Source organism: Panthera pardus, unplaced genomic scaffold (assembly GCF_024362965.1).
Source record: "Panthera pardus isolate Hobbes unplaced genomic scaffold, ASM2436296v1 HiC_scaffold_16, whole genome shotgun sequence".
Taxonomy (NCBI): Eukaryota; Metazoa; Chordata; class Mammalia; order Carnivora; family Felidae; genus Panthera; species Panthera pardus.
This window is the reverse complement of record NW_026526721.1, coordinates 13,665,419-13,693,145: the sequence shown is the minus strand read 5'-3', so window position 1 is coordinate 13,693,145 and position 27,727 is coordinate 13,665,419. Positions and strand designations below refer to the sequence as shown.

General features: G+C 45.4%; 1 protein-coding gene and 1 long non-coding RNA gene across 11 annotated transcripts in view; one reads left to right on the top strand and one right to left on the bottom strand.

Moving 5' to 3' along the window:
- Positions 1–27,727, bottom strand: part of TIAM1 (TIAM Rac1 associated GEF 1) — a 391,533-nt gene that overhangs the window by 47,925 nt on the left and 315,881 nt on the right. For all 9 annotated transcript variants that reach the window (XM_053903151.1, XM_053903146.1, XM_053903144.1 and 6 more), the window contains 3 exons: positions 20,993–21,074; positions 13,895–13,981; positions 8,361–8,585 (listed from right to left, as the gene is read on the bottom strand). In XM_053903151.1, the coding sequence (XP_053759126.1) occupies positions 8,361–8,585; positions 13,895–13,981; positions 20,993–21,074 (394 nt within the window). The remainder of the gene's footprint in view (positions 1–8,360; positions 8,586–13,894; positions 13,982–20,992; positions 21,075–27,727) is intronic.
- On the top strand, positions 10,923–27,439 carry LOC109249686 (uncharacterized). 2 transcript variants are annotated; one of them, XR_002072703.2, is made up of 4 exons: positions 10,923–11,284; positions 11,945–12,381; positions 12,497–12,598; positions 26,715–27,439. It is a non-coding gene; the product is annotated as an uncharacterized LOC109249686 (long non-coding RNA). The 2 variants fall into 2 exon arrangements; XR_002072702.2 differs by lacking the exon at positions 26,715–27,439 and adding an exon at positions 12,922–14,379.

The following is a 27,727-nucleotide window of genomic DNA, read 5'->3' as shown; positions in this document are numbered from 1 at the left end:
CATTAATATCTAATAAAGGGACTCCTATGAATCAGTATCTATAGGTGTATCCGATTCTAAAGCAAGTGTCCTTTCCCACTTCACTATGCGATGCTTCTGCCCTTAGCTGAAGACAAAAATTAGTAAGAGAGAAAGAGCAATGCAGCTGGTAGAGCTGTTTGCAAACTGATGATTCTGTCCATCCCTTTGAGCACAGACTTCTGTGTCACTTTTTCTCCACCCCATGAACTGGGACTGGCCTTGTGAGCTGCTTCAATCGACAGAACGTGACATAGATGGTGAGATAAAAATTCCAAGCCAGGGCCTCACGAGTTCTCACAGATTCTGGTTTGCCCCCAGGATCTCTGAGCTCACCAGACAAACCACCGGCTAGCTTCCTGAGGTCCAGCCAACCAAGCACCAAACGTACAAGTGAGGCCATCTTGTAAGCCAGCCCCAGTCAAGCCACCAGACGACACAGCCAAATGTGCCACTCCGGGCAAGGGCAGCAAGGACCCAGCTGAGCCCCGCCCGAAACTGCCAAACACAGAAGAACGAGCAAGGAAAATGACTGTCCTGGGATGGTTTGGTACCCAGCAGAAGATAACCAGGAAATGGGTCAGGGGGATTTAGTAATCAAAGAAAGCCAGAGAGGCAGGAACAGGGACTTCAAAGAGATGAGGTCATGTTCTGGCTCCTATGCTTCAAGGCCTTCTCCGAACATCCCCCAGCTTAAAAGGCTTATGCAAAAACACCGCTGGGGTTTTTTGGCAGCCTCAGTAGTTTTGCAACATCCTATCTCAGGTCTCCATCGCCTTCACTACAAGAGACTTTCCTCCAACAACAGACACCGAAGGAATTTTCTTCTTTGTCCCGGAGGGAGCCGCCCCCATTTACTTCCTAGTGCACCCCCCCACACACTGGCTCTGCTGACCATCAGAGAGATGGGAGAGCCGAAGATAAGGCTGAGAGGTGGCTGAAGAAGTGGTCACAGCAAGGGAGCCGCCACCTCACCTCCATTCCATCCCCACGTTTAGCACAACGTCTGGCACAGAGGAGGTGCCCAGTAGCCATGTGGCAACACAGAGAAGAAGCGGGGCCAAATCTGAAGAGACAGTGGGTTGACAGGGGGCTAGGCAGCCCCAGAGAATGAGGAAGCACAGAGTAGGGCTGAGGCTGGGGGGGACGGGACCTAGAAGCACCATAAATAACACTCATTGTTGCAAATAGGTGCGGTCATTTCTTCACTTTTTAAAATGATTTTCATATTGGGGCACCTGGGCGGCTCAGTCGGTTAAGCATCGGACTCTTGGTTTCGGCTCAGGTCATGATCTCACAGTTCGGGAGTTCGAGCCCTGCGTTGGGATCCGCTCTAAGCATGGAATCTGCTTTGGATTCTCTCTTCCTCTCCCTCTGCCCCTTCCCCCTCCAAAAGAAAATCCTTACAATGATTTTCACATCATAACAATGCTCTGGTGACCAAGAAAACCTTTGTGACGAGCATAGCCCACTCACAACTAGCAGGATGCACACATCAACGTAAGCCTGCGTTTAGATTTATCTTTAATTTACTTGGTTGAGACACATTCACTCTGGCTCCATTTAAGTCCCTTTGGGACTTAAAGAAAGAAGATAAAAATCTTTCGCTTATGAGATGTACTAACAATGTGTACTACATAAGCAGATTCTCCAAATCAAACATTTCCAAAGAGGGACCAATTATAACAGTGATTTTCATAATGCCTTGATTAATGCCTGAGTTTAAAGCTCTGTGAGGAAAAAAAAAAAAATGATTGGAGGACAAGGGGGCAAGAAAAGTTTAGACACTGTCAATAAAAACATTTAGCTGAAATTTAACCACTAGGCCAGGATTTTATTTTGCTTTTTAGTCACTTTACTGTCATATAAGAATTCCATAGAAACACTCATAATATATGTATATGATCAGCATAAACACTCTTTCCACAACAAAGCTAAAAAGCAATAGTAATTACAGAGGAAAAAAAAAAAATAATAGGTTAAAGTTCTCCAACTTTGACTTCATTGACAAATAACTTGTTCCCAGCCAAATTTCACAAAATCTCAGTGTCCGTTTCTCTACGGAGAGAAATTTTTACATCCCCCAAAACCGTAGATCTAAGCGTTACCGACTCTGTTAATCTGTTGTAAAAGCCAAATAATACAAGGTTCATTACTGTTCTTTTAAAATACACACACGGAGGCTCTGAAATTCTGAACCATTTTTCCCCACACACAGGATTTCGAGGGTGTCGTCAACCCAATCCAGCCGGAAATCAAGACTAGATGTTTGGCTCTCGCCAGCAGGGCCTCAGGAAGCAAGCCAGGTGCTGTGTGACAAAACCATGGGGCCCAGACAGTTTACAAAACGCACATGGCTCCAAATTTTATCAACAAACAAACAGAAGACCGTGTGCTACTGGTATCTGGGAGACTTCAGAGCCTCCGAAGGATGGGGCCATATTTGTTTGCAGGAAAAAAATCTGTGCGGTGCCTATTTCTCTGTTGTGTCTCCCTGCTGCCTGATTGTCTTGTGTTTTCAGAATCAAGCTCCAGACAATCTGCACGGAACAACGGTCCGAAATAGACTTGTACGTTCCACAGGCACTGAGGGAAGCAGGCTCTGCCCGCAAATCAAACAACTGTCCGTGGTGGGTGCTCAACCAGTCCTCTGACCAAGGTGCCTTGGGCTCTCCCAACTGTCACAGAAGCCTTTCCTGTTACAACAAACTCTGCTTAATCTACTTCCTCCAGGAGGGGTATGTGTACTCGGACAGACTCTAATCCTCCACTTAGCATCAGACAGATGTGCCTGAGGTATATCAAGGGGGGAGGGAGGCGCTTGACTCTCCAAACAACGATGACCCCAACTGTCCTTGACGCGCATAGGCCGGAGTGAGCTGCAGACGCCCAGCTCGGCTTCCATAATGACCACTTTTCAAACAAGAGCCAACTTCAGTTTGCTGAACTCTGGCACTTTTATTGTAACACTGAGCTAAATGAGGGCACCGGCTTTGCCCCAACCCTTCGAGAGGAATTTTAGAGAAGATAAAGCAGAGCTGCATTCACCATAACAATTAAATGGATTCGAGCCTTGATGGCGGGATTTAAAATGAAAGACGCAAACAGATGTTTTGAAGCCTTGGAAAGACACCACTGATGCTCCTGTAGTGATTCTTTCGACTTACGTAAAATGTGGGGATTGCAGAATTACTGAAAGAAATACCTTTGTGCCAAGAATTAATTTCAATGATAAATATCTTATGCCAGAACAATCCTACTCACACTTGGGAGAAAGGCCTCAGAATAAGCATTTATTTGTTCTTTGCTCTTCCCTTGACTCAAAAGGCAGTGGGTGGGGGAGGCCCAGGGGGAGATACCAGAGAAGGGTATTTGTGTTAGAATTCCCTCAATAAGTGTTTAATAAAACCTTTGAAAATTATTGTACACCGAGATTTGCTTTTCTATATTGATGCTCACTGTGAATATTTCCCTAACTGGGTAATGTGGGTTTTCCTTCTAGTAAAGGGGCCAGTGGCTCTCCAAGGGAGGAGATTTTGTTGCTCAGGGGACAGCTGACAATACGTGAAGAGATTTTGGTTGGCACAACTCGGGGAAGGGGCTACCGTTAACTTACAGTGGTTACATTAATGCACAGGACAGCCCCCCCCACCACAAAGAATAACCTGGCCCCAAATGTGAGTAGCTCCAGAGGAGACCAGTATTCAAAATAAATCACACAGGAGCATTCGAGAGGCTTTCTGGAAACCTCACACAAACAGTGTTGCAACTTCCTACCTCAGCTTCCTCTTCACTCCAAGGTTCTCTCTATAACAACAGCCACTCAAGGGACTGTCGTTTTGTCTAGACATCCTTCCTCCATTTTCTTACCAGTACATCAGTAAACAAACATTAAAAAAAAAAAAAAGGTGGGGGGAGGGGGATGAAAGTAGCTCAAGAAAGATTTTTTTTTTTAATTTTTTTTTAACGTTTATTTATTTTTGAGACAGAGAGAGACACAGCATGAACGGGGGAGGGGCAGAGAGAGAGGGAAACACAGAATCGGAAGCAGGCTCCAGGCTCTGAGCCATCAGCCCAGAGCCCGACGCAGGGCTCGAACTCGCGGACCGCGAGATCGTGACCTGAGCCGAAGTCGGACGCTTAACCGACTGAGCCACCCAGGCGCCCCAAGAAAGATTTTGACAAGGACCCCAGGTGGTCAATGACTGAGAATGGGAAGCTGAGTCTCAGGGAGAACACAGAGGATGAGGTCTCTTATTTTCTATGCCAACACAGCAACCCATCTGCCATGCTTCCTTCTCAAGGGACACAAGGGCGGGGACACACTCCACATCCCCTAACGGATTTCCATTACAAAAATCTCAGGCCACAATATGATGTCAACAAATGCCACCACAGATGGTCTGCGTATGACCATAACTTTCCAATCACCTTGTCATTCTCACAAGACAATCAAAAGAGGATCAACAAACAAAGACCGTTGGAGAGCAAAGGTAGTGGATCCCAATCCCAGCTGCACGTTAGAATCCCCTGAGTTTTAAGTAACCACAAGTACAAATGCCCCAGATCATGGGACATGGGACATGGGACATGACCAGGCCCCACCCCAGATCATGGGAATCACCATCTCTGAAAAGGGGCCCAGGTGTCTCAGCACCTAGTCAGCAGAATTCATTTCTTTCTGCCTGGGCAAGGGAAATACTTAAGTAAGGTATTCATAAACTTAGTTCTCAGACAATTCACCTGTTGCAGGTTGAGGTGGATGGAGTAGAGACCAGAGAGATCAAAAATGAGCAGCTTCCGGTTACAAGCCACAAATCTTCATGTCTCCATAAGAGACTGTGCTTTGAACACATAACATTTATTGAGCACTAAGACCTAAACACTTCACTTTTATTTTTATTAATTTTTTTTAGCACTTATTCATTTTTGAGAGACAGAGAAAGAGCATGAGAGGGGGAGGGGCAGAGAGAGAGAGACAGAGACAGAGACAGAGACAGAATCCGAATCCGAAGCAGGCTTTAGGCTCTGAGCTGTCAGCACAGAGCCCGATGGGGAGCTTGAACTCATGAACCACGAGATCATGACCCGAGCCGAAGCTGGATGCTTAACCAACTGAGCCACCCAAGCACCCCCAAAACACTTCACTTTTATAACTCAATTAACCCTCACAACAACTTAGTGAGGCAGTACTGTGGTATCATCCCCATTTTATGCACAAGGACACTGAGGCACAGAGAGATTAAGCATAACCTGTTCAAAGACAGAAAGCTAATAAACACAGAACCAGGACTTAGTCCCAAGAAACATGGTCCCAGAGCCCACTCTATCTCACTAGGGTGTGGGGCTTTCAGAGAGGAAACAAACTTATGCAACAAAGGGGTTCAGAAATAATCCAGTGCTGAAAGTTAGTCCCATATTTCAGTTCAGGGTTCTGAGGGCAAGATTGGGCCACGCCTGCCTACTTGGGCACCGGCCAGGGCTCACGTGGACCCCAGGGTCCCTGAGACACTGCCTGGCCCTCCGTCAACGTGGCCAAACATTCACTGTGACCACCGTTAAGACGGTCCCTTGCATCAGACCTCAAACCTGCACTCAGGATGCTTATTTTTAGCTCCTTCTAAATTTAGACTAAGGCGATAGTCCAGCCTCCCCATTGTACAAATTTTCTAGTTGTTTTCTTTACTATTTTAACTGCAGCTGTCAGTGGATACTTCTTTATCTCTGCCTCATTACGGAGCAGTCTTTCAGATTATTTTATCCTGTTTCCTTGCCTCTTGTATTTTTCATGGTGAAATGGGGACTAGGAGCTGCTAGCGACCAGAAAGAAGGCAAAGAGGCTTCAGCTGCTCCAATTGGACCGCCACTGCCCAGGGCATTTGAGAATTCTTCTGGAACGTGTTAATGCTGAAGAAAACTAACACGATGACTACCTTTTTGCTTTATGCTTGAACCAGTTTTAATGACCTGAATTTGACCCAGGGGACTGTGTTCTGAAGGATTTTGATCATCGCAAAATAGTATCGTTTAACTGGAAAAGAAGCAAAGGAATGGATACATCTTCTAAGAATGATTCCAAAATGGAAATTTTAATGTGTTTTAAACACCGGTAGATTTGGTGGAGTAAGCACTCAGCCTTCAAAGGTGACTGGCCTGAAGGAGGTAACATGTACTATGTAGAGGTCAGGTAGGTTTAAAACTCCATCATATAAAAGATGGGACAGCTACTATATATACAGAATATACTCAATATTTCTAAAATAAATACATGCATGCAAATACATTTTAATTAAAACAATTTTAATAAAAATTTGCAAAACGTACACACACATACACACACACACACACAATTTTTTAAAGAAGAAACACCCCAAAATAGGGACAATCAACCTTTATTTAAACAGTTTGTTTAAACAGTTCCAAAAAAACTTTACTTGTAAAAACAGGCCATGGGTTGCATTTGGCTTGTGGGTTGTAGTTTGCCAACCCCTGCTTTATATCCATAGCCCACAGGAAGGGCTCAGACGGAAAAAAAAAATTCAAAGAAAGTTGAAATACACTGTATGTACATAGTACGTACATCCAGATCTTATAAAAATCCTTTAAATAACCCAACCTAACCTAACACAACAAGCCTCATTCAGAGTCATATTACAGAAACATCAGTCTCTGTGAACTGAGTTTTATGGGATCAATCCTGCCATCTTGTGGTCACACAAAAGAATAGCCTTCGTGGTCTCCATTCCCCATAGGGGTACACAGCTCCCTGGAAACATTTTCTAAAAATCTGATTGGGGTGTGGGTACTGCAATGACATAATGAGTCAAGGAAGTCAACAGCAGTAAGTGTGATCAATTTTCTGAAGCCTCAACTTGTCAAATTCCTGCAACAGCCACTGAACAAAAGAATGTGCTCTCCCAAGGGCTCTGCTGGGGATCTATTCTCATCAAGCCAAACTTCAGAAGGGAATTTGAAACACAGTGACAGGAGGGTGCCTGGGTGGCTCAATCAGTGTCTGACTTGGGCTCAGGTCATGATCTCGTGGTCCATGACATTGGGCTCTGCACTGACTGTAGAACTTGCTTGGGATTCTCTCTCTCTCCTTCTCTCTCTCTCAAAATAAGTAAATAAACTGAAAAAAAATCAATGACAGGGCAAAGAATATTCAAAGTACCTATACCCAGAGTTTGAAATCAAAGACTTTTTTTTTTAATTCAAGTTTTGAAAAGAAAATAAATCCAAAGACCCCAACTTACTAAATCAACCCCACTGCTAGAACCAGGTCATGGAGAAAGAAGTGACAGCAACATGCTATTGACTGGTGGGCTCATTCACGGACCCTCACTCAACAAGAACGGGGTGCCGTGGAGCAAAGTGAAGCAGGTGTAAGCCCAGTCCCAGGAACAAACTCAGGACAGAGAGACAAACCAGTAAGAACAGTATTGTACGACTAGGGCCCACGTGAAAGAGGTCTTTGCAGGGTCCTAGGGACCCGGAGCAGGGAGGCTTCAAGGGGCAGACAGCATACAAGTTGCTTCTTTTTTTTTTCTTTTTTTTTTTTAAGTTTATTTCTTAATTTTGAGGCGGGGGCTAGGGGGAGGGAGGGCAGAGAGAGAGAGAGTGAGAGAGAGAATCCCAAGCAGGCTCCACACTGTCAGTGCAGAGCCTGATGCGAGGCCCAAACTCACAAACCATGAGATCATGAGCTGAGCCGAAGTCAGATACTTAACTGACTGAGCCACCCGGGTGCCCCCAAGTTGCTTCTTTTAGGGTAAGCACAAGGTTACAAAGGGATAGGGAGAAAGGCTGAGGGCAGGAAGCGCAGTGGGTAAGGCAGGGCATGGTTGCACCTGTGGACTCCTGCTCCGACTGGAGACCGGGCGAGCCCAAGAGAAGCTGACCAAATGAGAGCTCTGGGCGTATTTCCACGCGGGGCAGCCCGTACCCTCTCCCACACAGAAGGGAAAGCACGGGCTCGACGGTTTGGGGGATGGTGGCGTGGAAGGCAGAAGGGGGACCCGGAGCCTTGGTGAATCTCTGTCATCTCCACCCACAGCCCAGACACGGGGGCCTCTACCCATTCGACTTTCTCCAAAATGATACACAGCAGCAGCAGCTCCGTGTGTGACAGGTTGATTAGTGGACAAACGGTTACTCCGCAAGAACACAAGTCCCCCGACCCCTGGAAATTAACAGGAAGCACACACTCTGTAACCAGTTCATTTCACTCGTACATCTTAGGCCTGCTGGCCCCAGGCCACTGGAACACACACACACACACCGCCAGCAGGTCCCGGCTGACCCGGGCTCAGATGCGGGTCCGGCACACGGCGCAGCCATACCTGGGTTGCTGCTGAGGAAGGCCAGGGGGCTGTCGTTGAGATCCGCGGGGCCGTCCGCTCGGTGGGGCGGGCAGTCCAGCAGCTCCACACCCCCGACCAGCTCAGGGTAGGTCCTCACCAGGAGGCCCAGGGACGGCTGCGTGAGGAAATCTTTGAGCACAGAGGAGTTCAGGGTGCCTGCAGCCCGGCTATTGATCTCGAGAATCTCATCTCCCGCTTTCAGGCCTGCCAACGCGAGACGGAAAATGTTTCATTTCACACGCACATAAAAGCAGTGGCGGCCACAGCATCGAGTCAGATCACAACAGCGTAGAAACCCTGCTGTAAAGGGCACGTGGAGTCACCTGTCGTGGGCCCCATGGCCCCGGGAGCCGGTGCAAACAGGCTCTGGTCCTCGACAGTGATCACCAGGTGATCACGCGGGCCCCGGTCTCAAAGGTTCCGGACTCGGTCGTGACAAACGTGCCTGTCTGTCCTGCACACACACCAACTAAACACATTTTCTCCTTCCCGAACCCACCTGCTCTGGGCACCTTCTCCTCACAAATGCTAATTCCGGCTATCATCCTCAGTTTTGAGGGGAAATGGTAGAAATGCTCTGGGTAGCTGGGGCGGCTCAGTCGGTTAAGCATCTGACTTCAACTCAGAGCATGATCTCGCGGTTCGTGGGTTCGAGCCCCGCGTCGGGCTCTGTGCTGACAGCTCAGAGCCTGGAGCCTGCTTTGGATTCTGTGTCTCCCTCTCTCTCTGACCCTCCCCTACTTGTGCTCTGTCTCTCTCTCTCTTTCTCAAAAATAAATAAACATTAAAAAAATTTTAAGAAACAAGAAAACAAATGCTCTGATTGCTATAATCAATATGTTTTGTACACACTTGTGCAACAGTGCACACATGTGGCACGGCCAGCTAACATCTCTTTGCTCACTGCTATGGAACCAAAGTGCAGTGAGCTTCTTCTGGCTACGACTATAGAAAATCAACTTATTCCAAATCCAAACACAATCTAGAGAACCACATGTGATCATTTTTTGCCCTCCACACCCCCCCCCCCGCCTTTTTTGTAACTATATCACGGCTTCGGGGTGAGTATCTTTTGGAAGGTCCCCAAAGGCTCTGCTGCTTTTGCAAAGCATGCTGGGGGAGTTGCCAAAGTCAGGGACCCAAGGGAACTAGCCCAACCCAAAAGAACAAGAGGTTGTGACGGACCCTGCGGCGTTTCAACCTGGTATTAAAAGAACATTCCAGCAGTTTGAGAAAGGGAGAGGTTAGAGCAGAACATGAAAGGAAATATTGTTTCAGCTACGAAGAAGACAAGAGTCCAACTCTCACTCTAAAGACTCATGTGGAGAACAAACTTGGACAGGGAAGTGAGTGAGGGCAAAGGTAAATGAATAAACTGCAGAAATGAGACGCCACTCAGCTCCTCAGGTATCCACGGATCCTACCTCTGAGTCTGAGGGAAAGTGTTTCCACAGAGAAGTTCGTACTTCCCGGCTTCACCGAGTCACAGCCCTTGGCTATCTGTACTCGGGTTTCCAAAACACTTGACATCAACCTTCTACCATAAAACACTCCAGGAAACGCTTGGAGTGGGGAGGCAACGGAAGACAAATGTTTTTCTCTACTCAGAGGTGGAATTCTGGGAAGCTAAGCACTCCAGTTATAGGTGACAGATTTTGGCATCACAGCATTTGAAATGAAAATACAAAATTTCCCCATGTGGAACGTAGTTTGTTTGGTTGGTGTTTTTTAAGTCTTCTCTCGGAGACAACCCTTTCGGTTAGACATTAGAGGAGGTAATATAAGGAGAAACAGAAGACAGGACTTAAACAGCTAGGAGTTTTGTTTTGTTTTGTTTTTTAAAGAAGTTCCAGGTTTACCATGACTGGTGTAGCAAAAGTGTATAGTGGGTTGAACAGTGACCCCCCCCCCCCCCAAAATATGTCCATGTCCCAGGACCTGTGAGTGGGGCCTTATTTGGAAACAGGATCTTTGCAGTTATAATTAAATAAATGATCTTGAGATGACACCATGCAGGATTGTCTGGTGGGTCAAAAACCCACCGATAAATGTCCTCTGAAGAGAGGCACAGAAAAAAAGATAGACGTGAACAGGGTGGTGATAGATACTGCTGGGGGTCAAGGAACACCTAGAACTGTCAGAGGCTAGAGGAGACAAAGAAGGATTCTTTCCTAGAGACTTCAGAGGGAGCTGCTGACACCTTCGTGTAAGAATTCTGGCCTCCGGAGCTGTGAGAGGACACATTCCTGTTGTTTTAAACCACCCAGCTTGTGGTCATTTGTCATGGCAGACCTAGACAATGACTACAGGCAGTTGCCTGAGTGAGTTATTCTCAGTATTAATACGTGAGTGTAGACAGCCCAGCAGTAGTGAGCAATGAAGTGCCTCACTGGGGTCCTGCTGTCACAGTGTTACCGCGTAACAGCTCTGTGACCGCGGGCATGTTACTGAATCTCTCCCAGCCCCCGTTTCCTCATACGTAAAAGTGACCGTGCGCTGAGACTAAGTGAAGTAACCCATGTAAAACTCTTAGCACAGCATTTGGCACATTGAAGGTATTCACTAGACGTGAGCTCTCATCAGTATGTAGCAGAAGAAAAAGGAAAGCTTTTCTTTCTAACAGAAAACCACAGCCTGCTTAGAAGCAATCCCCATAATCGACCGTGGCAAAAGCTGTGAAGTATCTAGAAGATACTCTGCCCTGGAGAATGAAGCACACGGTTTTCTCAACCGGGCTCTGTCCTGTGGAGCCATCAGAGAAACACTCGGGAGGACAGCAAAGAAGATGCCAGCTCCCAGCCTCGGATGACCCCAAGAGAAGAATGATGGGCCAGAATGAGCACACCCAAGTTGAACAGAGATTAAGTGTAACATAACTGGTTTTGGTTCAAAGAGTCAATTCCGTAAGTATAGCCAATGCGAGATCCAGGGGACGGGTAGGCAGATATTAAAGGGGGATTCACCATTAGTTCATTATAGGCCAAAAGCCCCAGGTGGTTAACCAAAATAAATAAGAGACTTAGTTATAACATGATGGACATCCAAGGCTGTCTATAGAGAAGAATAGGGGAAAACGGTAAATGGAAGCTGAAGAAGGGGAATGTTTTGTGATTAGAGATCTCCGAGAAGAGGCCTTACGGTCTGTAGTGGGCTCTCCATTATCCAGACGTCTGCACAGAGAGGCTAGAATTAACATTAAAAAACCCAAATCTCTCTCTCTTTTCTAATGTTTATTTATTTTTGTGAGAGAGCGTGAGCAGGCGAGGGGTAGAGGCGGTGGGGACAGAGGACCCAAAACGGGCTCTGGGCTGCCAGCAGGGGACAGTCCGACGTGGGGCTCGACCTCACAAACCACGAGATCACCACTGCGCTGAAGTCAGATGCTCAACCAACTGAGCCACCCAGGGGCCCCAACCCAAGTCTCTTGCTTGCCACTGCCCTCTACATGGGTGTGTCTGTGGCCCCAGTGGACAAAGGGACATCACTCTTAAATCTATAGAGGACAGTGCTATACAAGGCAAGCGGGTTGGAACAGACAACCATTTGTTTTTATCTAAAACCAGGGCTCCTGGATTCAAAGAACTAAAACAGGATGTGACTGAAACTGAGGCAGCGTACTTCCCCACCCCCATACCACGCCAACGGGCACACTCATCGTGCTGCAAGAGATAACAATCAGACTTTGGGTTTGTGGGAGAACAAACCCTGCCACGTCTGCTCCCAGCTGAGATACAGCTTAGTGAATGTGGAGACTCGCCTCCAGGCTGCCTTTGGCCTTGAAAAGTATGGAAGGAAAATCCTCCTCTGTGACGGCGGTGAATACATGACTTTTGACTTTATTCCCCATTTGTCACACTTCAGCCATTTCTGTGCACAGCCAAGGGTGCAGGCTGCCCTTCTCCGAGGCTTACGGCACAGGGGGAAGTAACCTGGGTAGGTAGCTCGAAGGTTGTGAACACCCAGAACTGAGCTGTACCAAGACATGGAGGCAGTTGGCAAGGTAGGCCACTCCACCATTTTCTTGTCTGCTCCATTCTTGTCTGCTACAGCAGACAGATGCAAGGCATTACGTCTAAGTGCAACTGACCCAGACGTTTTGGCCTTTTATTAGACAGGTATGATATGGCTGCTGCCTGGATGAAACGAAAAGTTCCACAGCAAGGAGAATGAAAGGAAAGTGGGTTTTGAGCCCTATCTAGCGGCCTGATTTGTTTATGGTAAGTATGGTAGGCTGAAAAGTGCACCCCCCCACCCCCCAAACTCATGTCCATCCAGAGTATCAGAATGTGACCTTAGTTGGAACTTGGGTCTTTGGGGCGCCTGGGTGGCTCAGTCAGTTAAGCGTCTGACTCGATTTTGGCTCAGGTCATGATCAGACGGTTTGTGAGTTTGAGCCCCACGTCGGGCTCTGTGCTGACAGTGTGGAGCCTGCTGGGGAGTCTCTCTCTCTCCCCCTGTCTCTCTACACTTCCACCACTATCTCTGTCTCCCAAAATAAGTAAATAAGCTTAAAAAAAAAAAATGAATGGGGTCTTTGCAGATGTAATTACATTAAAGATGAAATCACACTGGATTAGGATGGGCTCTACATCCAGTGACCGGTATTCTTGTAAGAAGGCCATGTAAAGATGCAGAGACACACAGGAAAGAAGGCCATGTGATGAAAGACAGAGAGATTAGAGGGACGCAACCACAAGCCGAGGACTGCCAAGGACGGCCAGCAGCCACTGGAAGCAAGGGAGAGGCATAGGACAGATTCTTCTGTCAGAGGCGCCAGAAGGAAACAACCCTGCCCATACTCGGATTCTGACCGTCTGGCCTCCTGAACCATAAAAGCATAAATTTCTGTTGTTTTTAATCACTCAGTTTGTGATAATTTGTTACTGCAGCCCTAGGAAACCATCACAGGAAGCAAAAAAATCTAGGCTGAAAAGATTCTCTCTGAGTAGAAAGAGGAAAGAGAGTTGGGGTTTCACAAGTAGCCCGGACCGCAGTGAGCCCTGGGAGGGCCGCAGGCGGGGTGTGGCAGAACAGAGCTCTCTCCGTGGGGCAAGAAGACTGGATCCTGAAACCCTGGGTTCTCAACTTCTGCAAAGGTCCCTTCATGAGCGGGAGAAAGACCACATCCACTCTGAAGGAGCTTTGCAGGTTCAGGGGAGAGCCAGCGTCAGCTCTGGCCACCGGAGCACAGAGGGCTGTTCCTAAATGCTGCTTCAGGAAAACCCCTAGGACCTCCATACCATCGAAAGACGATCACGTCAGATTAGAATGGAATTTCCCACCAGCCCCAAGCAAATGGGCGCAGAATCAGATTTAAGATCCAAAATGTGACATTAAACACTTGCATTTATAGAACAATATGCATATTCCCTGGGAGGGTTTTCAAGGAGACAACGTTCAAATAATCTTTACCAGTGAACCCTTTGGGGGTGTCTTTCTCATCCACCAACCAGAGAAACCCCCAAGGGATTTTAAGAGAGATAGACAGACAGTTACGATACTCAGTCACTTACCTTTCTTGGAAGCTAAACCAGTTTCCTTTACACTATTCACATAGAGCCTTCGAACGCCATCTTCTTCCACAGAGGAAAGGGAAAAGCCTGGAAAACACAAAGACAGAATGGTAGGGCTCACACCTTCCGAATGTTTGCCAAACAACACGAAATACCTGCTGTGAACTAAGTATGTTCAATGTTTTCGGTTACAGTTTGGAGCAATTGTTTTTTCCTTGTTCGTATTATTTTACAAAGCACACAAAAAAATGTATTTTTAGATCACTCTAAAAAAGCCACTACTTGCAAAAATTAACATTACCCGGTACATCTCTCCTCACACCACCTACCTATCAACCCAAATGGAAGAAAATTATTTTGTTTTACCTTGCTTGCTAGCAAATGCCACAGTTTTATTTTTTCCATTGTCTCCTCCACAGTGCAAACGGGATGATTAGCATATCTCAACTGGGTCCTTCGGCTTTTTGCAGCCAATCCTTGTCCTAAGATATGTTACACCTGAACAACTATATGGTATGTGTCCAGCCATATGTATTGCTATATGGACACCGAGTTTAATTTAATAAATCTTTGCATAGGGGGATTAAGTACTGCCTTACTTTACAAATCTTATTTTATACTGAAATTCATTGATTGCACATTCTACTAGAGTGTGATCATAAGATTATCTTATACTTGTCCAGGCTTCCAGAGCCCAAAGCTCATTAGCTAATCAATCTTGGGCTTGCTACATCCTTCGGGAAAAAAGGCAGAACCAGACCCTGAGTTTCCAGGTGGTTTGGGGATCTGAGGGGCTTCTAATTCCGTGGCCACAAGCCCTGGGCACTTCAGTTTCTAGACATTCTCATTATAACTCTTTTCTGATCAGGGCGACTGGCTGGCTCAGTCAGTGGAGCATCCAACTCTTGATCTCAAGGTCATGAGTTCCAGCCCCAAGCTGGGCACAGAGATTTTTATTACCTTTTTAATGTAAATTTATTTATTTTGAGGGAGGGTGAGACAGTGCAACAGGGGAGGGGAGAAAGAAAGAGAAAGAGAGAGAAAGAGAGAGACAGAGAGAGAGAATCGCAAGAAGGCTCGGTGGAGAGCCCGACACGGGGCTCAATCTCACAAACTGTGAGATCATGACCTGAGCTAAACTCAAGAGCCGGGAGGCTTAACAAACTGAGCCACCAGACACCCCGAGATTACTTAAAAGTCTTTTCTGATCTGTTATCTCCTTTCCCTCAAGTAAGAGACTGTGGCAAACACCCCGAAAAGAGCAATCAGAATGAATGCAGTTGTGAAGATACGACATAATTTCAGGTCTGGGAGAAGAATAATCCCCTAATATAGGTAGTTACCTTAAGGGTGAAGGCAGAAAAAAAATCACAGTGCTTTTGAAGAGCAAATAAGCAAATAACAACAAAACTGAATAATAAATTACAGGACTGAGACCCAGGGAGTCATCAAGACTTTTCAGGCCGTGTCATAACGAACATGGGTTTTTCTGTTTAGTTCACAGGATCAGGAAATAGATACCCACACTTAGGCAAAACTACCAACTGTCTTCGCCCACTACAGTATCATAACTCCCTCAGATGGGGAAACACAGGCCATACCCTGAGGACTTTCTGGTCTTTATTTGACTCTTACTTTGAATTCCATTCTTATAGCAACTTGTAACGTTCAGATTATGTTTCAAGAAGACCCACTCAAATCGGGGCCCCTGGGTGGCTCAGTTGGTTAAGCGTCTGACTCTTGATTTCGGCTCAGGTCATGATTCGTGAATTCGAGCCCCATGTTCGGATCTATACTGACAGTGCGGAGCCTACTTGGGATTCTCTCTCTCTCTCCCCCCCCCCTCTCTGTCCCTACCCTGCTCGTGCCCTCTCTGTCTCTCAAAATAAACTTTAAAATAAAAAAAAAAAAAAGAAGAAGACCCACTCAAGTAAAAATAATTTTATACATGAGCCAATTAAGTGATATTAGCCCTAACACAGGTTTATCTACTTGCATTTCAGTAGAGAATTTCTCTTATCTGTTAGAGTAGATGCAGAATCAGGGGCAATGCCAAGAGAAAGAATGGATACAAATTCATTAAAATATAGGCATTTCCTTTCTGAAATGCTGAGTTTCTGTCAAGTTTTGGGACCACATTTCTTTTTCTATTAAAACAAGTGAGCAGGGGCACCTGGGTGGCTCAGCTGGTTGGGCGTTTGACTCTTGAGATCAGTTTGGGTTGTGATCTTGTGGCTGTGAGATCAAGCCCCATGTCGGGCTCTGTGCTGAACGTGGAGCCTGCTTGGGATTCTCTCTTTCTCTCCCTCTCCCTGACCCTCCCCAACTCTTTCTCTCTCTCAAAATAAATAAACATTAAAAAAAAAAAAAAAAAAGTGGGCAAATGACAAGGTGCCAGGGGACAGGATCAGAAGATGCCAGGAGAGGTGACAGTTGAAAGCCTGATACAAACCACATGAGGCCAAAATCAGTGGAGATGGCTGAACTATTCCTTTGCCCCCTTCCCTCTTTTCTTGGTCTATTTTTTTTTTTTTTAAATAATCAAAAGATAATAACAAGGACTACAAGTGACTATGAGATTGGTGCTGGGCAAGCATGGCTCCGAGAAAGAGATCAGACCCCTCTAGTTGGTGGGAAATCTCTGTGACAGGACTGCTGAAGAAAGCTTTTGCAATAAGTTTTCTGGAAGTTCATTCAAGGGAAGCCAACATTCACAAAGGGAAACGGCACTTCGGCTCTGCACTGGAATTCATATTGGAAGACACCTGTTGAGGGGTCAGGCAAACAGGACCCCCTCCCAGCATTCAGAAAGGCAGCTCTCCCCACGCTCAGCTACACAGCACACACTACCTCGGGCTCTCAGAGTCTCAGGGAGCAGCCTCCATTTCGAGATGCCAGTAATGTGCCCACGCAGGGGAGGGGGATTACAGCCATCTCCTAAATTAACACATGTAAGGAAAATATTGTATATCCTACCGTTGGATTATTTTGAGATCACTGGAAAACACAGTAATTTTGACAGTTTTTCTTCCTTTCAAATAGGATAGCAACAATCTAATTCCCAGCCAATAAACGTAACATAGCCCCAGATGACTGCCAACAGGAGGCAGAGGGAGTTATTCAAAATAAACCCAACTTAACCCACCAAGAGGAGGCACCACGAGCGGCAATAATGCTCTCAAGAATGAAAGGAAGTGATTAAAACTAAGAAGAGAAACCAAGAAGACAAACGCCTGTGATGAGCAACCAGAAGATCCCTCATACTAAAATCTATAACCAAGGAAAAGTCATGGCATCATCAGAAACAGCAGGGGAGTACTCAAAACCAGATTCCAGGATACAGGGAAATTCAGAAAATAGGACAAGTGTGGACACCTCTGATAGAAATGGTACATGTGACCAAAAATGCAACAGCAGAAGTCCCCGTAGAAGAAGGAACGTTCACTTGCTGCAACAATGCATCCTTTACTTCAAGGCAGCCTGGGGGTCATGCTTAGTCTATCTCATAACTCTGTGAACTAATTTCAACAATCAGTTCAGGTTGAGATGCAGGGAAGGGCGACTGAGAGAGATTAAGGAAGGGCCAAATCTTGGGGCGCCTGGGTGGCTCAGTCGGTTGAGTGGCTGACTCTTGTTTATGGCTCAGATCATGATCTCGAGGCTCATGGGTTTGAGCTCCACATTGGGCTCTGCACTGACGGTGTGGAGCCTGTTTGGGATTCTCTCTCTCCCTCTCTCTCTGCCTCTCCCCTGCTCATTCTCTCTCTCTCTCAAATAAATAAACAAAAAAAAAAAAAAAAAAAAAAAGAAAAGAAAAGAAAAGGAAGTGTCAAATCTTTCCACTGGTTCAGTCAGTTGGATTATTAAGCCCTATTTTCCTCCCTGAAGTGTTCTAAAATAGAAGACAGCATGTAGTTTGTGTTTGGATTTTTGTATGTTGGTATATGCTAGTAACTTATATATATACTGCACTGTATATATATTGAGCTCAATATACGGCAGGAAGCCAGACTTGAGTGGGTGCTAACGTTAAATACTGCTGAGCTGAATTTAGAATCCTTGGTAGTTCTGGGGGCACCTGGGTGGCTCAGTTGGTTAAGCCCCCGACTCTCAATTTCGGCTCAGGTCATAATCTCACTGTTCATGAGATTGAACCCTGCATCGGGCTCTGTGCTGGCAGCAAAGGGCCTGCTTGGGATCCTCTCTCTCTGCCCCTCCCCTGCTCAAGTGCTCTCTTGCTCTCAAAATAAATAAATAACCTTAAAAAAAAAAGAATCCTTGGGGATACCTAGTTGGTTAAGCATCTGACTTCAGCTCAGGTCATGATCTCGCAGTCCTTGAGTTCAAACCCCGCATCAGGCTCTGTGCTCACAGTTCGGATCATGGAGCCTGCTCCGGATTCTCTCTGTCCCTCCCCCACTTATGCTCTGTCTCTATCAGAAATTAAAAAAAAAAAAAAAAAAAAAGAATCCTTGATAGTTCTGAGGTCAGAGGCAACCAAGTAAGTCTCTTAGGATGGGGGACTCTTTAACTTCTCCGTCAATACGCTGTTGGAACACCTTCCACCAGCATGAACTGGGCGCTCAGAATAAATGGTTTTGCTGAGGTTATTAGCCACACATAGCAGGCTCTAGAAAGTGAAGTCCAAGAATTGGCACCATTGGTGACTGATAGTAACGTAGACAGAAACTGAGATTAAGCACTGTGAGCACAGCCGTTAGACAATGGCACACCTCCAAGCATGAGCTTTGAGAGTTTACAAAAGCAGTGGCGGTCCACGACAGACTGTTAAAACAAAACAAAACACCCTGCTTCTTTACCTCAGATATTTTGAGAAGCACTGTTGACAATACTTTCTAGGGTGATGCCTGAGGTACTAAAATACCTTCAGGGTGGAAATGTAAATGGGGTCTGTGAGCGCTTGAGTCGATAAAAACATATAAAAAGTATAGCTTTTTTTTTAGAGATTTTTTTTTAATGTTTTATTTATTTTTGTGACAGAGAGAGACAGAGCATGAATGGGGGAGGGGCAGACGGAGAGGGAGACAGAATCACAGCAGGCTGCAGGCACTGAGCTGTCAGCCTGAAGCCCGACATAGGGCTCGAACCCACGAACCGTAAGATCATGACCTGAGTCGAAGTTGGACGCTTAACCAACTGAGCCACCCACACGCCCCAAAAGCATAGCAGCTTTATGCCCAGTTCCCGAGTCCAAGCACCCGTCAATCTTACAGTTTCATTCCAAGACCTTGAAATTCAGCCCTGTCTTGCTTCTTGCTACTTAAAGAGAAAAGGATAACTGTCACGGTGCATCTCACTTTGGAGAAGCCAGACACTTAAGTTACAGCACTGCCACCAACTACTGCTTTAATTACCAAGGTCACGCTTCCGATGCATAATAAGCCTTCTGTAGACGTTTATCCTCTGCCATCAAAAAACATCCTCTGGGTGTATGATGTCTTTAGTTTCAAGGTCAAGAAGTAAACAGCATGAAGGTGCAACGCAAGTGACCAGGGTCCAAAATGAGGTTCTCTTCATTAGGCCAAATACCCTAAGGAATGTTCAGAGATGAAGAGTAGTGGCCTGTGGGAGCGACTATCCTGCTGGTCAGTGAAAGTTCTGAAGATGCTCAAATGCTAAGAAGCCAAATTAACTTAATTCAGAGAGAAACCGTAAATGAGCAAAGACGGTAAGCTCCATGTGTCTGCATCAGGCTTTCTGGTTCTCTTCCTTCCCACAAATAGCAGGGCTAGAGTCCCCTTGCCCCTTGGGGGCAGGCGGGGCCAGGGGACTGGCTTTGACAATAAACTGTGAGGCCACCAGCACCTGGCTCACCGCGCCTTCTCTCTTCCCCTCCGCCAAGAGACAGACAACGCCCCAGGCGGCCGCTGCAGGCCTGTGTCCGAGAGTGAGGGTAACATAGAGTCAAGCCAAGCCACAAAGGAGGCACGGTGAATTCAGGAAGCCCATTTCACTGTTCTGAGCCACCTCGGCCAGCCTCGCCACTCCTGACTAATATCACCGTCTGGATTTCCCCTCGTGGTTTCCTCAAGCACCAACTCCACTGCTATTCAAATCATACAGTGTGATGCTAAGCAGTCTGGGACATATGAAGGGACGACATATTCGGCTACGCCAGAATGCAGACGACTGTGTAGAAAACCATCAACACGGCAAACCTGTTATTCTTTCAAAGGTCTGCTTATAAGTTTGGCCCCTGGCTGGCCATCCGGGAACTTGGATTTTGGGTGGGTTCCCAACACCCTGACGAGACTCACCGGGCCTAAAATTTGTACAAACGATATGGCTGACGCCGAACTCCAGCTTTCCCCTGCTGGGAGCCTGAAACTTTGGTACATGCTAGGTAGAGTGCGTCTACATGACTGGGCACTGAGTCTCCAACAAACTTCCCCGCTAGACAACACCCCACGTGCACTGTCCCAGCTTGTTGCTGGGGGAATCGAGGACGTCCCATATGACCGGGGAAGGACTCTTGGAAGCTTGCACCCACTTTCCTCAGACCTCACCCCATGTGCCTTTTCCCTTTATTGATGCTGTTATTATAGCTTCTCTGTAATAACTCACAGTCATGACCAGGACGATCTCCTGAGTCCTATGCGTCCTCTTAGTGGATCAGCAAACGTAGGGGTGGTCTTGGGGACCCCCAGCACAACACCGAAATAAGTTCTTTTTACATTATTTGTGGAGGAAGGGAGAATAACGAGTATGTTTGAGGAAGAGGGGTGTGAAGGGATCATTTCTTCATTACTAGGGTATATCATACTATAATCTATTCCCGATACACACATTTCCTATTTACGACAGAACCCCAGTGACCCAAAGTTATGAAATTTAACCCCAATGATTAAAGCTATGAAGTTTAGGCTGAAGTCTGCATGGTACCCACAGTAAATCTCTTCCCTTCCCCCCCCACCCACCCCCCCAGTTTGGCCACTGTGTATATAGCACAGAAGCCAGATGTGCTATCTGTTTTAAATAGGCCCCAAAGACGTTTTACTGAATTGTAAGTAAGTGCCTGTTTACACAGGAATTGCTTTAACTTGAGAAACACCAAAGATCAGAGAAAAATAAACATACCATAATTATCACTGGCTGTATCTGACTTCTCAATCTGGATGTTCTGAGTGACTTTTGGACAAATTTCAATTTCTTTGTACAGCTGAAAAATGACAAAGAGTCTGATTAGGATTGCATTACAAATATCTTATTAGGAATAGACATCATTTTGTAAGTCTATTTTTTCACAATTGATACTTGGAAGTAAATTCTCATCACATCACAGCCTTTTTACTGAACCGAACCCAGTAAAAGTCAAAAGAGAAATTTAAAATGCACGCTCCCAAACTTGGCTACCGTTCCAGTTTCTAAATAATGTCTCTTCCCCTTCTAGATCTCTCACAGACCTGAAAACTATTGCTAAAGTAACCAAAAATCTCCAGTACTGGGGAAAGAAATCATTAAAATCAGAAAGAGGCTATAAAAATCTTGACAAGGGGGCGCCTGGGTGGTTCAGGCGGTTGAGTGTCTGACCTCGGCTCAGGTCACGATCTCACGGCTTGTGAGTTCGAGCTCCGCGTCAGGCTCTCTGCTGTCAGTGCAAAGCCTGCTTTGGATCCTCTGTCTACCACCCCCTCTCTCTTCCCCTCCCCTACTCTCTCTCTCTCTCTCTCAAAAATAATAAGTAAACATTTAAAAAAAAAAAAAAAAGATCTTGACAAGGGATTCCTAGAAATAGGAGAAGTTTCTGTTCACATGCCATTTTGCCCTAAAGATTCATAGTAGCACAAATAGGTGCCGACAAAGAATAGCATTGAAACAGACAATAATTTATATAAATGGAGGAGATTCTCTTTTAGCCACTGGATTATACCAAGTTAGCTAGAAAACTAAGGCACATAAATTAATCAATTCTCTAGAAACCCAAGAAAGCCGCGGGGGGGGGGGGGGGGGGGTACGGGGAGGGGCGGGAAAGATAACAGAAAGCTGTAGTTCGCATATCAGAAACTTTACTTCGATTTAATTTAATTCACTTTCATATGTCTACAACAATCAGCATCATGGACAATAACTTATGAAGGTTTTCTCAGCTGTCCATGTGCCACACAAGTGTCATTCCATTCAACAAGCAAGGGAATAAGGCTGGAGAGGAAGCACGTTGCTAAAGGTTTTAAGGGCAGAATGGGCAGAACAGGGATTTGAACCCAGGTCTCGCTGGCTCCAGAGGTCAAGTTCTCTCCACTATACGGCAATGCCTGGTACACCACCTCCAGGTGGCGCTGAGAGGTACCACAACTTCTTAGGTAAGCAGGACAAAGGCCATTTCCAAAGATTATGATAAAAATTCCAAAACAAATAAATGTGTCAAAGCTCATATGGAACTGGAAAACTGTCATTCAGTTTTGAAATGAAAAACTCTGGTGCCAAGGTCAATAACAGAAGGCTGTGCTTTAGTACGAAAGAGAAGTCTTGGTGGTTATTGAAACTTGCTCGCATCTCTGACCACACAGTCACTCACCCAGAAATAACGTAATTCAGGCAAGTAGAAAAGAATGGTAGTTTCTTTCTCTTCACTTTCTTAGGGAGGCTGACAGGTGGAAGAAGGAGCCTTGGAAAGAGGCTGCTAGAATAGAAAGGGGAGCAGAGTCCTGGGAACAACGACCACACAGCCCAGATCCTCTAGAACATCCTAATTTAATGCAACTTCCGCCAAATGCAATGTGTTAGGGGTGTCATTTCATGTGGGTTTTTTTTTTTCCTTTTATACTTCAGAAAAATGTTCATTCGAATAAATTCTGCAATCAGAAGAAATCAGTTGTGAAACTGATCTTTAGTTCAGAAAATGCAGTTACCAAAGTTATAAATACCAAATATAATAAAGTTTTATGCAATATTTTAGGACGCCACGGAATGTGCAATAAATGCTATGCACTGTTTCCTTCAAATTACTTTGAGCCTCAGTTTTACTTTTTACAAATTTCCTCGAGAGTCAAAATCTTACCCTAGGTGGCAGTATATCACTGTTGCAATCATCTCCAGAAAGTTCCTAATGGTTGCCACAGATCCAGGGGGAATACAGCTTTGTGAATAATCTTTCCCATTCTCTCATAATATTGCCTCTTACTTTTCTTTGGAACGGTGTGAAAGCTGTTGTGTCTTTTACCAGCCCCAGACAATACCTAAGTGTGATCTAGATATAAGCCCCTTGGCCACAGTATGTTCTCAGAGTGGTTAGACTAAAATTGTGTTTAGTAAAAAACACTAATAAAAACATAAAATCTCAAGAAGGATATGCACTTTAAAATATATTTTTTCAATGCAACTACAATCTCTATCTGAAACTAGAAATGCTGAAATTTCATAGGTGTTATACAAACATCTTTAACAGCAAAACGTCACACGCGTTCCCTTTATTTTATTAAGTCAATGATGTGTCACATTTTCCTTCCCTTTTTTTTTAATGTTTATTTATTTTGAGAGAGAGAGAGAGAGAGAGAGAGAGCACGCAGAGGAGGAACAGAGAGAGAAGGAGAGAGAATCCCAAGCAGGCTCCGCACTGCCAGCACAGAGCCCAATGTGGGGCTCAAACCACGAACCCTGAGATCACGACCTGAAATGAAATCAAATCTGATGCTTACCCAACTGCGCCACCCAGGTGTCCCTTTCCCGCTTCTCAAAGAGCAGATTAAAAGATCATCAGATTTAAGAACAAACTTGATTGCCAGGCATTCGAGTTATCATGAAGTCAGGATCATGTCTCACACATCTCCGCTGGGTGCCCTGGTCCAAGCCAGCATCACCCGCTGCCCCAATTACAACGCACTAACCCCCTGCTCTTTCTCAGCAACTTCTCTTGTGCCCTGTGGTCCATTGGCCATGTGGCACATGTTCTACGGACACAGAGCCACAGTGAGCCTACTAAAACAGAAGTCAACCAGTGTCCTTCTTCCTCCAGGGTTTCCCCTCTCATGTAGGCCCTACATGGCCCATCCTGCTCCCTTCCTCCCTCCTCTCTTGCAGCCTCACCCCTTCTCCAGCCACTGACCCTCCTCACACACAAGAAAACAACCTCCACCCTCGCCATCCGCCCCCTGCCAGGGCCTCACCCAGCTTTGTTCCCTTAGCCTAGAACACTTTCCTCCAAAATACCTCTACGACTCACTCTCTCACCTCGCTCTGTTCACACATCAACCCAAACACAGCTAAAGGGGCAGAACACTCTGTTTTTGGATGCCCCACCTCTCTTTCCACTTGACCTAACCTTTTCTTTCCAAGCTCTTCACATCCTCTGAAATACTGCACGGTTACATGTCGTTACGCAAAAAATCTACATATTTTTGTATGTCTCCACAAACTTGAGTGTGGGTTCCACAAGGAGTAGAGATTTTTTTCATTTTCGCTCCTTTTAAGTAGGCATATGCCCAATGTGGGGCTTGAACTCATGACCCTGCGATGATGAATCACATGCCCTGTGGGCTGAGGCCGGCCAGGTTGCCCCGAGGAGTAGGGATTTTTGATTGTGTATCCCAGTGCCCAGAACAGGCACAGTGGTGCCAGGCACACATAAATGCTAAATAAATATTTGCTGGATGAGTAAATAAATCAATTGACCAGTGTTTCTGCAAGCTCTTTATTCCCACCTGTCACTTTAAGAAAAACACATTGAATAAGGGTCTTGAAAAGCCAGTGCCTCCCTATTCATTATCAATCCATCGATGGGGCCTAACAATTAACCAAATACAAAAAAAAGTGGCCAAACAGGTACCACTTCTATTAAAACATAACCAGCAGAGCAGATAAGTAGACGACCGACTAGTCATGGTCATTCACAAGCAAGAGGATCCCCTAACCCACCAAAGATACATCCTAGACCCCTCAAAGCTTTCAAATCTAATACACACTTTTCCTAATAACTACAGACTTTACTATTAAAGAATGTCTGGTAAAACAGTGTCAGAGAATAAAACATATCAGGACAGCCATCTATGAATGAGTTACTTACAAGGAAACAGCTTCATACGTGTGTGAGTTTCGCTAGTCTGTCAAAAATAAAATGGAGGTGGGCTACAGAAACTAATCGACCGTGTATGGTCTGATGCTTATTCAGTAAGGGTCAATAACCTGAAATCTGCAAACTCTCAAAAAGCCTCCAGGAACGCTGTGTGTTCAGACACCCCCTGCCTCGGAATGACATTAGAACAAGTTTAATGGCCTATATGGGGGATTGGAAGCCAGGGACCCCTGGGTAGAATCCAAGGGGTCTGTGAACTTCAATGGTGGGGAAAAAAAATGCCATCTTTATATCCACTAACCTGTAACTGAAACTTAGCATTTCCTTCAATCATAAATAAATGTAGGCAACGAATACAACAGTACTGGCAGTGACTATGACCTTGTCACCAGTAAAAATCATGGTTGTTCCCCAATCGCATTCAGGCTGCTGCCAGTACTTCAAAACAGTAGTAGCTAGCGGATCTCCCGCTAGGTCTTATTATTTAAGGAGCCAATAAATAAGCACACGTTTTATCTATAATTGTAAAAATATCTTGGATAACTATTGCAACATAATTATGCCATAGGTGATCCTATGTGCTTTATTTCGTGCAACTGAAAACAGTAATCTGAGAAGGGAGCGTAAAGCTTTGCCAAGTTGCCCAAGGTATTCTTAAGAACAAAAAAGTGAAGAAACTTGGTAAAAGCAGAGATGCGAGTAAGCAATACTCACTTGCAATCTGAACGATAAAATGAACGAGTCTATGGCATTCGCCTCCTCAGGGACCTCTGAGCTGGAGACCTTTTGCAAAGAGCAGGAAAGATGCCATGCTCTCTTTGCATTTTAGACTCTTTAAAAAAAATTGTGATGAGAACATCTATCCGGCAATTGCAGATACACACAGACCAAGGTTGGTGTGCCTCAGTCTCCTACACCAGATGAGCCACCCAATGGCCAAGACTCAAAAATAATAAGCGCGTCAATATAATTTCAAAAGACATGTCTCAAGTCCCTACTATGTGTGAAATAGGAGGGCCATGGAAGTCGGTTAGAGGCAACATATGAAAGTCTTAACCACCAAGATGCAAACATACCGGTGGTCAAAGAGCTATCCCAGTCTAATCAGCCCCGCACTTTCCTTTCTTAAGTAAGGAAAAGGGTTTTCTTTCCTCTGCTCAGAGAGAACAAAGTCAGGGCTCTGCCCCATGCCAGCCAGAGGAAGAAAAATAAATCAGCTACTCTCTCTGTTAAAAGCTCCCTCTCCTGTTAATGCTTAATTGTTCAGGCGATGGTTGAAAATAGACTCATCATTTTGATCTTTCATGGATTGCATCACATGGAAAAGTGCGACAAACACCCTCCCCCTCCTATTTATTAGAAACACTTAATGGGGCACGAGGGAACATTTTAGGATGATAGAAACGTTCTAAAGTAGGGCTGCAGTGGTGGAAACATGATGGTATGGTGAAACCTCACTGAATTGTGTGCTTAAAAACTGGTGAGCTTTAGGGGCACCTGGGTGGCTCAGTCCGTTAAGTGACCAACTTCAGCTCAGGTCACGATCTCGTGGTCTGTGAGTTCGAGCCCCGCATCGGGCTCTGTGCTGACAGCTCGGAGCCTGGAGCCTGCTTCGGATTCTGTGTCTCCCTCTCTCTCTGACCCTCCCCTGCTTGCTCTCTGTCTCTCTCTCAAAAATAATAAACATTAAAAAGATATTGGTGAGCTTTATCGCATATAAGTAAACGTCAAAAAGAGTTGACTGAAAACAAAATTCCCTATTAAATTTTAAATCACGCTTCTCCTTTTCAGAAAGAGACTATGCGGGTTCAAGTTTTCAATTCTGCTTTCTGTGGTGCAACCATGTCTGAAGTCATCCTGTTATCATTCACGTATCCACGGCCAGCAGCTCGGTGGCCCCCAGAGGAATGACTAAGTGCAGAGAGAGAAGAACAAATTCTAAGATAGAGGCGCCTTGCTCCCAAATTGTCTCTTTCCTGGAACTGAAAACTATACCACTCGGCTAACAAAGAAGAGCTTGTCACTGTGTTATTTCCATGACAACCATTTACTGAGCATCTATTATGTGCACTAGTATCTCTCATCTTTGCAAAATCCTAGAAATTAAGCCCAGTTGACCCTTGAGCAATGTGGGTTTGAGTTGCATGGGTCCACTTTTCCAGAGTTTTGTTTTGTTTTGTTTTTTTTACAGTTACTGCAAATGTATTTTCTCTTCCTTAGGACTTTCTTAATAACATTTTCTTCTCTCTAGTTTACCTGATTCTAAGAGTACAGTACCTAATGCATGGAACATGCCAACTGTGTGTTCACTGACTGTTATTGTTATCAGTGAACTTCCAGTCAACGGTAGGCTATTAGTAGTTAAGTGTCGGGGGAGTCAAAAGCTGTACTTGGATTTCTGACTGTGCAGGCGGTTAACACCCCCAACCCCCGCGCTGTTCAAGGGTCAACTGTATTAGCACATCTTTTGCCAATATCACAAAATTCGTAAGCAACGGGGCCGACATAAAACCCATCTCTAGTTTAGAACCCAAGTCTCATAATGAAACCCAAACATACCTAAATGTCCCCAGGCACCTATATAAATACAATTACAAAAGACTGGGACATAGACTCACACGGCAGCATTTTCACCCAGAAGGATTCGACCCATCGGTTTCAATACCCAGGTAGAAGTCATTCAAAACCAGAGTTAGTGCTTTTGTTCCTGACAATAGCCAGCTGATCTTTGAGTCACCACGCTGCCGGGAAAGCTAGGAATAATAACTAAAATTCTACCTGAGGGTCAGCTCTGGATTTCAATT